Genomic DNA, 16,667 nt, shown 5'->3' on the forward strand with positions numbered 1-16,667 from the left:
TTTTCAGGAATTAATCATTCTACCTGGAGGGAGGGACCTTCATGCACAGAGAGGTTCTCATAGGTAAGGAGCACAGACTATCAAATTCTAGCAGTCCTGACCATGGGCTAGATGACCACTGACATGACTGAGCTTCAGCTTCCTTACACCATTAAATAAGAATTAACAATCTGTGGATTGTGATATACCCATAGAAAATAACACTATGAAAGGCTTGATGAAAAGAAAAATACCTGTACAGCTGGCAAACTAGAAATTTTCATTAGAAAATTCCTTGATACTTAAAGTAACTTCTAGACCTTTGCTCATTTTATCACTCTGTTCTTACCAGTGAATAACAATAAGCTTTTTATTATTTTTGCTTTGTTTACATTAAGCTATTCAATCCTTAATATTTTGAAGACTTACTGATTATTCCATTTCAAAATGCATACAAAATAGGCTTTTATAATTACACCTAGATCAAGTCTAACACGTAAAGAAGATAATATGAAAAGTCAAAGGAATTTTATTGCTTTGTCATTAGTGTAGTGATTGATGATAGCTCTTTTGCTATATATGCATTGAAATTATTGATTAGTGCATGAAGAAATTCAAATGAAACATCTGGCATTCATTCAAATACAATTAACAAAATATCAGGCAAACTATTCCTTAAGCAATAAAACATTTAATTATGTTAATTTCATCAAGTCTAGGGATAATTGTCCTAGATTTGTCTCAAGGTTATTATCATGAATTCAGTCTCCTTTTATTTTTCTTCTGCTTTACTTTTCTTTTGGCTTCTCCTCCTTAAACTATTTTTTCAAAACCTCATAATGACAATGGAACTTAAGACCTAATAGGCTTTGATGGTAACATTCAAAGCAGACAAAGGGAAAGCATGGTGCAAGGAGGCTCTTTCCAAGACCATGTGGGTTGATGAATTGTAATGTCACTCTCATAAATCTTGTATCATATTTTTACAATGCAGAAACTTTAATATGCCATGTAACTACTACTAGCCTTTGAAGAGACTGGAAAGCTTATTATCTGTCAAAGGGGAATGATGGAATTAGTTCTTGGTGTAAATTGGTGCTTACCAACACTGTAACATTTCTGCCCTGCTGATAAATCTCCAAAATATATATGCTTTGTTAGCCAGGAGAAAAAGTAAGAATATCAAAATAGAAATGTTTAAATATTTTTATTCCAAAAATTATTATTTAAAATAATTCAAAAATATTGAGCATTTTAAGTAAGCAAAATTAATGATAAGATTTTGAAGAGATGTACCAATTAGTGTTGACTTCCAATATTTTACTTAAGTTATAAGTTTCCATATGTCCAACTACAAATGTAATTTACCTTTTCTTAATCTACTGAGAAGAGCATTTCATTGTAAATTATAACTTGGAAAATTTGCTAAGGATACTCAGCAGAGCTTTGAGAATAAATACTTTCATTATTAGATAAAGTCTGTTTTATTAAATTCATTTTATGTTATTAGAAAAATATATAATTAAATTAGAAAAATATATAATTAAACAACTACAGGAAACTACTTTTAAAAAGTATTAGCTTATAAAATAAATGGCTTGAAATTATGGTGAGTAAAATACCTTCCTGGCAGTAATTTGTTTCCTGGGAATTGTGTTTTAAGTAAATGTTTAATATAAACATTAGCAGAAAAAACATATTTGCCATACCAAGTGTGGTTAAAAAAATGCTTCTTTTTCTTTCTGTGGTTTTGGATTTCTCATTAAGGAAATTAAATTAGGTAGTCAGTAATTAAAGTTACAACCATATATCAGATTTTTGACATTTTTACATAGGGTCAAGTCCCATATTCAAGGTAAATATGAAAAAACTCTGATAATATAAACATAGTTCTTACCTATATTCAACACTTGATCAAAATGAGCATATTAATCTTTTTTATCTTCATTTCTAAATATCTTTGTTTGACTCACAATTTATGTAAGTAATGAATGACATAAGAGTATATAAAATTGTGCAAGTAATGAACAAAAATGTATTTGAGTTAAGTATAATATTTCCAAATTAATCAAAAGGGGTCAGAATATTAGACAACTGTCAAACTAAATTTTTAATCTGACATCTAAATTCTTAGAATCATTCATCATTTGTGGCATAGTTTTAAACTAATAATTTAGTCTGAAAGTTATTCTTTTATTTACTCTTCTTTATTACAGGCAGTGAGCACAGATCCTGTCCCAGTTAAATTACACTATGACAAATCACATGATCAGGTTTGGGTCCTAAGCTGGGGTACCATGGAGAAGACCTCCCCAACACTACAGGTAAGTACATACCAGTATATTTGAGAAAACAGTGATTTCAAACTTTTAGATAGCTCACTGGATAATGACCATTTGCCGATGTTATGCTTCCATCTTAAAAATGTAGTTTTAATCACAACTGGATATTAATAGTAAAAGGAAAAAAAAAGTTGAGAGTTTTGAGGACATCATGGGTCATATTCATTAGAGTCTATATTTATATATAAAAAGAATAATCTATAGTGATAGAGTTGATGTTATTAGGAAAGTAAAAGTAAAAATTCAGTCTACTTTTTGCTGCTGTAACAGAATTCCAAAGACTAGGTAATTTATAAAGCATAGAGGTTTATTTTGGTACATGGTTCTCAAAGCTGGGAAGTCCAAGGATGGTGTCAGATTCATGGTAAAAAGCATCACATGAAGAGATAGAGCATGCATATCAGAGAGGGATGATTTATAAACAAAGCCACTCCTTAATAACCAATTAATCTATGAATGGAATTCATCCATTTTTAATGGCTCAACCAATCACCTCCTAAAGTTCCCACCTCTCAACACTGCTGCATTAGAGTCCACCCAGTTTCCAACACATGAACATGAATTTTTGGAGGACACATTTAACCTGTCGCATTACTGTTTAACAATTTCAGTGGTGCATGTAAGGTAGAGACCAAGAGGATGACAGTGCAAGAGCCTCAGAGCAGATCACCATTTTCTCCAAAAGTATGGTATTTTATTATATTAGACTGCATAATTTTTAATTGGGGGATATGCTGTGCTGTAGTGGTGAGATTTGCTTCTGTTTTGAAGTTGTTTATGTGAGCACTTCACAGATATAGAAAAAATATGCATTGATCTTGACCCTTTAGTACAATCTTTAGATTTCTGGACTTACAAGTTTAAGAGGAAGCAGAGAGGAATTGGAAGAAATATTTAGCCCTGGCAACATGCTTTATACTATTTCTAAAATTACCTTGTGATTATACTTCTGCCTTGAATGTGCTTCTCCTTACAAGGCCCTAAATCATTAACCTTCAGTCATTTTTCAATGACGTATATTGAGTGCAATAGTTTTACTTCTAGTCTGTTTTCGCTGACACTATTTTTTTATGTTTCTGAGTTATTGTCAGTGTTACAGTATTTAACTCACAAATGACAGATCTCTTGAAATGAAATATTTTACTGAGCAATCATAATGATGGCTCATTTGATATTCACTAGAAATATATGACATTTGAAACATCTGAAATACTATTTCAGTTATCTATTGTACAAATCAAACCACATCAAAATTTGTTGTCTTAAAGAGTGACACCCCTCATAATTATGTGACATGGCCAACTGGGGAGTTCTGGTGGTATGATCTAGGAGCACTAGTGTGGCTCCAGTTACCTCAGGGTCCAAAATGGGATCACCTCATGCCTATCACAATGTTCTATTGTTCATTTGGGTGCCTCCTGCATGCAATTTCTTATTCTTTAGACAAGGATTTTTACAGGACAATGGTTGCAAGTGATAAGAGTGGAAGCTACAGATCTAGTTAAGGTTCAGTTCATCAGAGTTCACATAAAAGAACTTCTGCAACATCCTTATTAATCAAAGCAAATCATACTGCCTGCCCAGATTCAAGGAGACTGACACAATTTCATGAAGGGAAAAGCATAATATTCCTACTGAATAACTATCAGAATGTCCTATCAAAAAGATAAGTAGGATATATATATATATATATATATATATATATATATATATATATATATATATACATTTTATATACATATATTCATACATATATTTTCAATATACTATATTCTTCAGAATCAAACTTTGGTGAAAGCTACTTGGATAGGTTAACAACTTTCCAACTGTTATAATAGTTACACACAATTGCTTAAGCAAACTTCCTTAATATTGTACACACTCAAAGGGGAAAAAAGAGCTTTATAGAAGTCCTGTGTAACTTCCCACACATTTATTCAGCCATCTGAAAGTGTTGTTTTTTTTTTTTATTTTTCTCTGAATGCTTAAAATCATTGTCATGCTAATAGAATATAGTGAATTTTTAAAATATTAACTAAGTGAGAGTCAAAGGTAAGTCCCACCTAGAAATGTAAAATAAAATATAGAAATTGAGAAGTACCATTCAAATAATACATATAGAAACATATATAAACAAATAGGACATATTCTCTAGAACAGAGAATTTTTTTTCTCAAGTAGTATGTTAGTGTTTATTTCTCAGCTATGTCAACATTAGCCATGTGTTAAGAGAAGGATGTTACCCAGCACATACTTTATAGTTGTACCAGGAGAAGAACCTGGAATTATATCTCTGAGTTTTGCTGGGGCTGCTGGCATAGGATAAATATTGTTACTCTGGAATATATGAAAATCTTCTCCTAGGATGGGTAATTCAATGCCCTAGAATGTCAGCATTTGGCTCAAATGAGATAAATCTCTAATCTCTCAGGTGCAATTTGCCATGAATAGCCTCCCAAGCATTTGTGTTATGCCATAATCCTTTAGCCAGATTTGCCAGTTCCTTTGCTCAGAAAAACCTGACTCTGCAGAAATGTCAAAATATGCATGGATAATTGTCTCCCAACAGTATTATCAGAAAACATCCACAGAGGAAATGGGATTTAAGATGCATTTGAAAGGGGAAACAAATAGTCCTGTGGAGAAACTGAATTCACAAAATCAGAAGAAACATGGGCAACTCCTCATTTTGACTCTAGTGTTCCCTTGTGATATTGTTAATAGACTGGGAAGGGAAATTGATGCTTGAACTAGGAGGGACCTTGTTTTGCCATAATACAGCATATCTTATAATGGTAACTACTGAATCATGAAGGCACAAAAGTATTATCTCAATGATGGTGGATGATTTGGGTTAGGTAGGGCTGTGTGATGAGTTCTGTGTGATAGGGGGTACTGTGAATGAAAACACTAAAGATAGGCACCTCTCCTTCAACTTGGATTACTCAGTGAAAACAGCAGATATCCTGCCAAAGTCCTTGGGAAAACACTATGTGTGAAGCAAAATTTTAAATTTCTAAGTCACAAAGTCAACAACTTAAACATGGTGATCCTTCATTTAATGGACTATAAAAGTTTAAGAGTCAGCAATGAAAAGAAAAACTTTTTAATTAAAGCTTAGTTTAGTTGATTATTTTGAATTTATAGAAAGCAAAGTTAGAAAAAATGATGCTATGATTTTTTGAAAGTTAAAGTGTTTCATATGATTTTGGAGTTTTCATGCTTGTTTTGACAGTTTTGTTCTTATGGGAAGTATTTTGTCCTAATATCTGATTTGTAGCAGTTGTAGACTTACTTTTATTTTTCTCATAATAGCAAAGTTAACATTTTTTATAAAGTAGAGATTGCTTATATGTATATTTACAAACATGTAGCTCTTAATGATGGGCATGTTTTGAAAGCTGCAGAGTTATGTCTATTTCTTTCTCATTCACACAGTATAGAGTGTACTGACAAAAACTAAAATGGCTACAATGTTATTAGGCAATTTAATCTTAAGGGACTGTCTTTGTATTTGCAGTTTGTTGTTGATTGAAACTGTTATGTATGGCATAACTGTATTTTGTATTTTAAGCAGAAATTGCTCAAAACAAATATCTTTCCTTTTTCTCCCACTTATTTATAGAAACAAAGGTTTCCATATTGAAAATTAGAAAAACAATCACAAATTTCAGTTTGCCTAACAATATGCTAATTTTGAGGCAGGCAGTAAAGATTCTATGCAAACAAGTGTCAGAAAAAAGTATTTCATCTAAAAACATAGCAAAGTTCATAGTATTTAAGAAAATGTATTTCCCAGATCTAAACATTGTGTAATCTGTTTAGGTAATAACCCTGGCCAGTGGGAATGTCCCTCACCACACCATTCATACTCAGCCAGTGGGAAAACAGTTTGACAGAGTGGATGACTTTTTCATTCCCACCACAACACTCATTATCACCCATATGAGGTAAGTGTTGAGTTTTTAGATTTCCAATTGTAGTAAGTCACATAAAATTATTTTTAAAATTAATTATAAAGTAAATATACACAACTGGCTTTGTTACATCAGCTTGATGAAATTCTATTTATCAACATTAGTAATGAATTTCATGCCTAAGAAATGAATTTACAAATGCAATTGTATTTTGTTATTTTTATCAATTTAAAAGCTAATATTTTCCATGCTTTCATTAGTGTTCTTCTTAGGCTCTTGAAAAATATTGGCATTTCCTTAAAAATAAATAAATAATTTAAGTGATAGAATCACTTCTCAAATGGAGAGAATATTCATTTGAACTTTGTATTAGAGAGTTATAGTAATAGAAATCCATTCAAATTTTTTTAGAATTATCTTCAATTAATATAATATTGTATAAAAGTATAGTAAGTTGATATGAAATGTTTACAGTCTGCTCGTTGATAAGACATATCAGCGTTTTCTGTCTCTCCATGTATTTACAAGAAGAGAAAAAATAATATTAACCTCTAGTGATATCACCCCAAGTCTTCATAGTAGTGTTTAAATGGAGAAGTGAAAGTATATTCTTTACATGCATGCAATAGGTTCAATGTGTGATTCTGCATTCTTAGATTTAGTTGACATATTGTCAGATCTTTGCATCTCTTTAGACTCTAAATGACAAATAGCTGGGCTGGAGTTGGAACTAATAACAATTAGAAAAACATCCAAATAATGTGAATAAATTGAAGGCACAATTCTAGTTAGTTATACATACTGTGAAAAGATTTAAAATAATGCTTGAGGATTTTTAAACATCTTTATTCCTTTTAGGGATGAGCAGTGGCATAGTGTGTGTGTTACATTTTTTATATGTATTTAATTTAGTGAGAATAAAAAATGAAATTATATCAATCCTACCTGCACAAGAATCTAATTTTAATGTACAAGGGGAATCATCAAATTTCCTATTGCTTTTCAAAGTAATTATCCTTATTACTATAGTGAATGGTAAGAGTAAAAATTAACATGCTTTTCCAAAAATAAACTGTTACATGTAAAGTATTTTTAACATTATGAAGATTCATTCTACATAGGAACCTAAGCGATAGATACATTCTTTTCTCCTGCCAATGTCATGTAATATATTTCTAACCAAATTTAGCATGCATGTAAATTCATGTTCCTGAGATCGAATTTTTTGAACTGTGTTTTTCAGAATTTGGCACTACTTTCTGACTGCTGTTTTTGGTAGATATTTCCTTAGCAAGTAGACGATCTGGCACACAATATGTGTTTAATTAATGTTAGATTCCTTCTTCTGAACTTGCATCACATGAATGTGCTTTTCTGATAGTTTGTAGCATCCTTATTTCAAGTAATATGTATCTTCAATGTCTAAAAGACCCTGTACAAGTTTTAGGATTTTATATCCTTAATACCTGAAAAAGTAATAGATAATTAATTGAAACTTCTCATGGTAATGGAAATAAAGAAGGAAGAAATTGCCACATTGTTTTCTCTAATCTGGTTTAGGAAAGAACTGTAGCTACTTCTAATGTACTGGATTTCCAGTGTTCAACACATTACTGGCTCTGTAGCAGGTTCTATTTCTAGAACACATGACTTATGTGGAACTGCTAAACAGCAGTAATAAGAATTTATTTCTCCTGCCAGACAAATCTAACCCTGAATGCTCTAGCAGCACCATTTGTTATTGGCGGTGGTGACCTCAGCTATTTTACTTCCTTTACTTCTGAGGATTGGAAGAAAATAATGTTGGAGTATTAACTTTCTCCATAATAATTGTTATGTAGCCTACCCATAATGTTTATAAGCACAGTGGTTTCTTTGTAATTAGTTATAATTTTGCTGAAAGTCTCTATTTTTATGTTTTTATTCTCATTTTTCATTCAGTTCTTTTATTTTTATTATTTTTTGGGGGGAGGGCTATAATCCTTAGGTTTCTTTAGCCTAGATTCTAAGGTAGATCAGAACTGAGGAATTAAGAAAATTCAAAAATGGGTATGATAATTTGCTTTACTATAGTAAAGATTACTACATTGTGTGTGAGTGGTGACTATGCTTGACTATAGTAATGACTTTCTTGTGTGTGTGTCTTACAAACTGTGAACACATATATACATGTCTATATATGCATATACAGACTTTCTTGATATTTATAAACATATATAAAACATAATCTCATACACCTTAAATATATGTAATAAAATGCCAAAATAATTTTCTAGGCTTACATTAAACTTTGTTAAATATTTTATAAAAACTAGTCAGTTTCACAAAATTCAGGAAGTTCACCTTTTGAAAACCCTTGAAACTCTCAACACTTCAAAACTTCTAAAAAATAAAAATAAAAAAAATCTTTCTTAAAGTCCTAACTCAGGTTCTTTTTGAATTCCTTTAGGGATTGGAGTTTCAGGAAATTAATATTCATGCTCATAATACCGAGAATGAGGGACTGGTGTCATTCATTCATTCAGCTTCTCCACTGAACTGGGTCCCATTTCCTGAGTGTTTCAGCCTAAAGCATATGGTCATTCCTGTTTTATACTACAGAGTAATAATTTATCAGTGAAAATACTCTGTTTTGGTCTAAGTAAACTGAAAGAAAAAACTTTTTTTCTACCTTTGCCAATGAAATAAGATTATGTGACTCCTAGGCTTGGGATAATCAGATATAGAAATGCCATACAATATTTGAGCTTAATGAAAATATTCCTCAAGGTATTATGTTCTAGACACTGCATCAAGCTTTAGTCCCTGAACTTTTATTTCCTGAAGAAGTTAAATTGAATGAAACTTCCTTGAAAATGAGAAAATTTATCATACTTCTGTCTCTTCAAAAGCTTCCATTATTTGTTGAGCTTTTGAAATGGACTGACTTAATATTGACTAAAAGTTTATTTTTATAAGATCAATAAAGCAATGTAGAACATAATTTTACTACAAAAGAGTGTGAGTTGGTTAATTTACTTCCTAATTATTCAAGGGAAATTTTTAGTTAAATTTTTAGTTAAAATAGGTTAATAACAGAGATATTTATCCAAAATCATATTTATTTAAATCATTCTCTAATTTTATCCCTTTTTGTTTTTAAGTAAAAGTAAAATTTTATAGCTTATGATCTATTAATTCATATCAAAATAGTTCCATTGAATACTTAACAAATAATGTGATTATTAATTATTATGTAACATTAGTAATTCATTCCACATTTCAGTATTAGCTAGTCATTTTTAGAATTGCAGTTAGTAGAAAATTTCCTTTATAAACCTCCAACTTTGACAAGAAATTAACAAATTATGTACTATAGTTCTATAATTGAAGAGGCTATATAGTACAAATGGAATATATTTTGCACTGCAATGAGAAAAATTAATTATAATATGAAAAACCGAAGGCAAAGTTAAAAGAGAAACTTAAAACTGAAGAGGTATGCAATCCTCCTAAGAATCAGTTGTGTTTACCTAATGTAGCAAACATTGAAATAAAAATTCATTATCTTTTTTAATCAAAGGTATTCTACAAATAAGAAAAATGTTTCATTATTCTATTCATAATTTGTATCCCAAGAAGTAAATTATCATACAACCCTGTTGTCAAATTAAATGAAAATTATCTTTTTGTGTAAATAGATATATTTGAATAGTATGGTAATTTCACTCCTCAAATGGTATGGCTAATGAATGGGAGCTTTAGTAATTCTTACCAGCAATCTTTTGAAATCAGTCAAAAAAAATTCAAAGTAATTAAAAAATAAGTTCATTAGTTTTCAGAAACAGTTGTTATAATGCTTGTATTAAACTTCAAAGCAACTAAATCTCATAAAGCATAGACATTTACATAATTGATTGTTTTATTTTTGGAACCACTCTAAAGAGAGAAAATTTTAAATGTCAATTTCTCATTGTAGTAAGAGTAAACATTAGAGCTTGCTGTGCAGGTGCTCGTAGAGCTTGCATAAAAGAAATGAAAAAACAATAGGTCTACAAATAATATGTCATGTTACCATAGTTTCTTTTAAGGTCTACCAAAGAATTAGAGGAGTGAGGAAAACTGACATAATAAAAGAAGCTAAGGAGACAGCAGATAGCAGGGGGTGAGGGATGAAATTTTTTCATAATGCTTTCCTTTAAAAAAATCTTCAATAATTCTTCCTGAAAATGATATATATTTTGGTTGTCAGGGGATAAAAGTGAGATAGACATGGAGGCCAATGTGGAGCAGAGCAGGGAAATGTGATAAAGCTTAATTCAGAATAGTAGAAAAGGCCAGAAAGAGTAATCTACAAGTGCAGGAATTAACAGAAGGCTTTCTTAGGTGATTTTTATAAATACAAATCATGTTAAAAAGAAAATAACAGCAAGATATTTCACCTCACTAACATTTGGGCTGGATGGTCTTATCAGTGGAAATTCTTTGTGATTTATGTTGACTAAAATCATACTGTTGTTACAATTTAAAACAGGTACCATTGGATGAAAGATAAAGATATTATTTATAGCTTGTCTTTGGAATCACTTGTAAATCATGCTTTTTTCCTTTTCCTCTCTTATACCTCCAGATTAGAATTCAAGTAGAAACAAATTTAATTCCACCGGGCTGAGATATGCCAATGTCAATTGGCACAGAAGACACTTACAGTAAATACAAGGAGGGGAGGATTTTTGAGTTGGGTGTCTAATCCCAGGACTAGTGCTATAAGTAGTCAGGAATGGTCACAACTAGGGTGTTGCTATTTGAGATGCTTTGAAGAGTTTGCCTTAAAACCATTGCTCCACTGCAATTTGATCATGTTTCCTGGAATTTCAAATCACATATCCATGTCGTTGGGTTATATTTATATGGAAATAGATTTTAAAGTGTTCCTATTTCTTGAGAGGGAGAATCAAGTAGATCAGTAAACCCCCAGTGAGAAGGAGATCTCGTAAGCCAACACATTAATATAAAATCCTGAAAATGCCAGTTCCTACACTTTTCTTCTTCTCTGGACTTGACCTGTTAAGCAAAACAAGTGAACAAATAGACAACTACTGTTCAAAGTATTTTCTTATAACATTACTCCTGTCCCTTCTACATACCCCAAAACAATGTTGGTCTGGACCAAACACCTGAGATTGGGTTACTCTTCCAGTTGATGGGCTATAAAGGACAAGGGTAGCTGAAAGGCACTCCTTTAGGATCTCCAAAGCATAAGGAGTACTGAGTGTAAAAGTCCTTGCTGCCAAACAGGGCAGAAAGATACTGCATACTTATCTGGTCCCAGATCCATCATAGTCCTAATACATCCAATGGCTATGGCTGCACTGCAAGTGATGCAGTAAACCCAGATGGGAAGCAGTAGCAGACACTTCTCACTTCTCCAGAGACTACAGCACATTTTTTCTCTTATAAATTATAGTAAGGAAATGATTAAGAAGGGACTGGGTTTGATATATGTTTCCTTAAAGCTCCTTCAAGGGAAAAATAAACACTCTGTGAAAGTGGAAGTTGAAGCAAAGTATATCATTCCCCCTCATATTTTATCAAATCTGTTAAAGCAAAAATTATATATATCGCTAGTCATATATCAAGACAACTCTACTGTTGCGACTTGATTCATGGTTAGGCCAGGTGGATGGAAATACAATTTTAGCACTCAAAGTGTCTGTTTACATTGAAATTTTAGCACATCAGCAAGTGAAAATATCAGTTGTTCGTAGGTATTTTTTTTTTTAAAGTATAATTCCAGGATGCTAAGCATCAAAATTAGTTTAAAAAAATTTAAAATAAAAATTTTACAAAAACTACAATTCATTGAAGTGCTCCCCCCCCTTAACCTACATTCATCCTTGTATGATAATTCAACTCACAAAGAAAAATTAACAAACAAAAAGAGTTCTAAATATTTCAGGAACCAAAATCTGTCTTTATGCTATAACAATTTTAATTTCTTCTTCAGTCTCTTGTCCATTCCAGACCAAAGTAAACTTTGGATTGACAAGATCTATTATCTCAGGGGATCCTTACATCTTAGAACCAGGTACACTGGCTGGAAAAGAAAAGACGTTCATAAATAGTTTATTAAACAAAAAATACGCATACATTTTTATGTCTGGGTGCACATACAACTGCAAATCACTGCTGGCAAACATTTCAATATTCTTATATGGGTGCAAAGCTCAGACTACCTAAACATTTGTTGACTTTTTCCATCTTATTTCTAAAGAAGTAAACACACTATACCCTTCAAGCTTTGATCTATGATATCATTCTCATTCTTTTCCATTATAGTTACTGGATTTGCTGTTATTTTAAGCAGTGTTTTCAACCTTCTTTAGCATATTAATGCAGCCCACACATTGAGTGTAAAATGATTAGAAATAGAAAAACACTGAGTGCTTGCAGAGAAATTGTGTATGCAAGTTGTTTGTTATCTTCATTACTTCTTGAATTAAAAAGCACCATCAACTTTACTTGTTAGTCTGTTCTCTGTATTAACATGGATCTTCTTTATCTGAGCCTTGTAAAAAAGAGTACAGTGCCCAAAGGGGATAAACCAAATAGACCAGCAAAACTTCCTATAGATTTTGTTAGTCAGATTAGTAGCTGTATTTGTTGTGGAATATTTTTGTTGTACATGAAAAAAAGTTGGATTTAAAGAGCACACTGTTATTGAAATACAGAGATTTCAATATTTTTAAAGGAAGCATTTTATACAGGTATTATTAGTAGACTCTAAGATCTAGGATTTAATATAGCCTTTAAGTAGACTCACTCAACAGCACTTTTACTGAAGGAATCAATGGAGCACTAATAACATGTAATTTAGAAACACTTCACATTGAAGATCTGACTCTTGAGTTTTATTATGCAAAGTGAAATCACTCTTATTTCTTCTCTCAGAGGTCCTTAAGCTAACTCATCAAAGTGTTCAGTAAAACATAGAACCTTGTGTTTGACAGGAACTAGTATTCTACTTAAGAGACATCTGTAGTGTAAGTAAATAATAAATTTCTGATTAATTTTTCTTTCTCACATGATTTTGGTGTTGCTAAAAATGGTAAATCAAACTTATTTTACAGGTATATTATTTGGTTGCAGACATCACTTGTTTATGTTTGCTAAGCAGTGCAAATACCCTCAGATCATTTAAGATAAGTGAATAATATAGGTGCTCTTCAACTTATGCCTAGTTTATTTCCCAATAAAACTTTGGTAAGTTGAAAATATCATAAATAAAAAATGTGTTTAATACACTCAAAACTATGGAATATCATAGCTTAGCAACACAGGGCACTGTAGCATGTTGGTTGTCTTACCCTTGTAAGCATGGCTGATTGATAGTTGGGGTTCACTGATATGTCTAGCATCATGAGAATTCATCAGAGCACCTGCAACTAGCCTAGAAAAAGATCAAGATTATAAAATTTGAAGGATGGTATTTCTACTGAATACATGTTGCTTTTGCTCCATACTAAAGTTGGAAAATTGTAAGTCTAACCATCAGGAGTTAGGGAGCTCCTGTATATCAGAAGTTTAGATGTTTTGTAATTTGTATATCAAAAAGGAAAAAAAAACAGAACTCACTGTGAAAACTTGAACAATTTCTCATATGAATTTAATTTGCATGGTGCATGGCCTATTTCATACTTTTGCTTATTAGAGTAGCTATAATATTATTAATCAAGCATGTGAGTTTTAATAAATTCTCATAAAATTTGTGTAAAGAAAAAGAAAAAACTGAAGTTCTAATTCTTTATATCATTAAGTGGATATATATTTTTTTCTTTTTATGAAAAAGTACATGATGTACTTCACTATAGCATCTGATTATTTATGTTCATGATTTTTTTATTGAAGCAATTTTTCATTTAAGTGTTAAATCTTTAAGGGTTGGATGTGTAGCTCATTGATGGAGCATTTTCCTATCATGTATGAGACCCCAGATTATATCCCCAGGAATGAAAAAAATAATAATTTTAAATACATATAAAACATATAAATACATATAAACACACACACATATATATTTAAAATACATATATACATATATGTATATATACATATATACATATATATACATACAATTCAGATTTTTTCTTGAATTAAAGATTACTACTGTGGCTCATCATAGCAATAGAATTAAATAAAATTTTTCTTTCTGAACACATGTGTAAATTAATGATAAAAATCAATGAAATTTTGGAAAATTTCTGTGGATGAGGCTATATGTTCATGTATATATGTATATATATACATATAAATTTAATTATATTTGACTATAAATGCAAAATTTAATTAAATAAAAAATTAGTGTGATGGTGGTTGTGTATGGGGTGTCTTTGAATACGCAAAATTGGAGGGATTGAGATCCAATGATTTGAAACTGTTAACTATTCATTGTGAATTCAACTTAGTTAACATTTTGCTGTATTTTAATGTAATTATAAATCTGTGGATGTAGCCTCACTATAGTTATCGTGGAGAAAAAAAATGTAAGTTATTTTGAGTCAATCAAGAATATTTAGACAAACACATGCCTTTTTATCCTAAATGTCATTTCATTCAAGCATATTCATTTGTTAACATTTACTTATAATGTTATAGTCTTTTTATTTCTTGCTTCCCTTTTTGAAAAAACAATTAGGCAATAAAATGTCAGGTTTGGAGTTCTTAAGATTTGGTTAAAATCATTAAATACATGAAAATATGTCCATGAGCCTTTAAAATCAACTTATTAGGGTAAGTTATTCATATGGAAAAATTGTCTATTAAATCTAACATGACATATATCATGAATAAACATACTCAACCTAACCACATGAATCTATTAAGAACATTAAACAACATTAAACAGTCACAGTATTATCCTTTGGTGGGTACACAAGCACAATATCCACACAGAATGAATAGAAGCAGACAGCTTCAGAAGAAATAAAATGAAAGTTGTAAAGCACTTCTTAAAACTGTTTAAGTGGGGCTAGGGATAAAGCTCAGTCAGTAGAGTGCTTGCCTCACATGCACAAGGAGTTGGATTCAATCCCCAGTGCCACACACACACACCACACGCACACACACACACAAAAAAATAAATAAATAAAAAACTGTTTAAGTGGGTGAGTTTTCCTTAAAGATTCCTTTGTATTTATTTGGACTGAAGTTGATTCCATTTTTTCTGTAGTATGGAAACTTTTCCTTTCTTATCTAACCCTAGTTGTGGTGGGGAGGGTTTTGGGGAGTGTGACAAAATATTTATAGATTGTTTTCTCTATATTGAAAGGTCTTTTAAAATAAAATGGTATAAAATTACACTAATATTTTATGGCATATGCAACGAAGTAGTTACTAATTTAACCGAAGCCTAGAAAATCCTAAGATAACACACACACATATATATGTATATATGTGTGTGTGTGTGTATATATATATATATATATATATATATATATATATATATATATATTTGATAGTATAAATCAAGAGAATTCACCAATTTTGAGTGATGGTAAACGTTGTTTATATTTTAAATTAATCAACACCTCTGTTGCTTAATTTCCATTTTAAAACTGTTATATGTATTAACATCAAGTATATAGAATGATTTGAAATTCTAAATAATTTTTATTGAAAAATTTGATTAAACAATGTAATTGATATATGAGAATAATTTTAGGATAGGTCATGTGGGAAAATAATGAAAGAAATACTTTCAGTAGATCATAGATTTTCATATCTTTACGTTGGCTTCTCATTTCTTGAATATAGGCTTTGTCTGGCAATGTTTTCCATCAAAAATCTATGCCTCCATTTAAATCTTTATTCACACCAGGAAATAGTTTTATCTAATTTGAAGACATATTGTTGGACAGTAATGACTTTTTAAAGATACAAGTAGGCAGGAATAGAAACCATTTAGAAATATATAGTCCTTTTGAAAAGTACATTATTTTACTAACTTAGTATTTTATGTTTTGTGAATTTTTAAGAGATATCCCATAATAAGCATCATCATTATCAGAAGGAACCTTGTGAAATGGAGGTACATTGACCTATTTATTATCTTTTTTGTCTCCTGATTTTGGCTAGTTTACCCTAACAAAATGAAATGAAAATATGTTGATAATTCTTTTGATACTTACTTCTACCACTAATCTAATATTAAATTGATTTATGATATCATCTCTTAATATTCTAAAATACTGAAAAAACTATTTGTGGCCAGAACAACATTTGTCTTTACAGAAGTAAAATAAATTATACACATGTATTCTTCCAATTCAAAGGGTCATTTTTTAAAATATCAAATTCATTTGAAAACATTTATTTTTCCTGTATTTTGCAAGCAAAACAAAAATAATGAAGTTCAAATCTTATTCTAAATCTATAACATGAATAATTTAAA

General features: G+C 30.7%; 1 protein-coding gene across 3 annotated transcripts in view; it reads left to right on the plus strand.

Moving 5' to 3' along the window:
• Positions 1 to 16,667, plus strand: part of Fstl5 (follistatin like 5) — a 721,807-nt gene that overhangs the window by 647,474 nt on the left and 57,666 nt on the right. For all 3 annotated transcript variants that reach the window (XM_071614852.1, XM_027926695.3, XM_071614853.1), the window contains 2 exons: positions 2,196 to 2,303; positions 6,147 to 6,271. In XM_071614852.1, the coding sequence (XP_071470953.1) occupies positions 2,196 to 2,303; positions 6,147 to 6,271 (233 nt within the window). The remainder of the gene's footprint in view (positions 1 to 2,195; positions 2,304 to 6,146; positions 6,272 to 16,667) is intronic.

This window comes from Marmota flaviventris, chromosome 7 (assembly GCF_047511675.1).
Source record: "Marmota flaviventris isolate mMarFla1 chromosome 7, mMarFla1.hap1, whole genome shotgun sequence".
Taxonomy (NCBI): domain Eukaryota; kingdom Metazoa; phylum Chordata; class Mammalia; order Rodentia; family Sciuridae; genus Marmota; species Marmota flaviventris.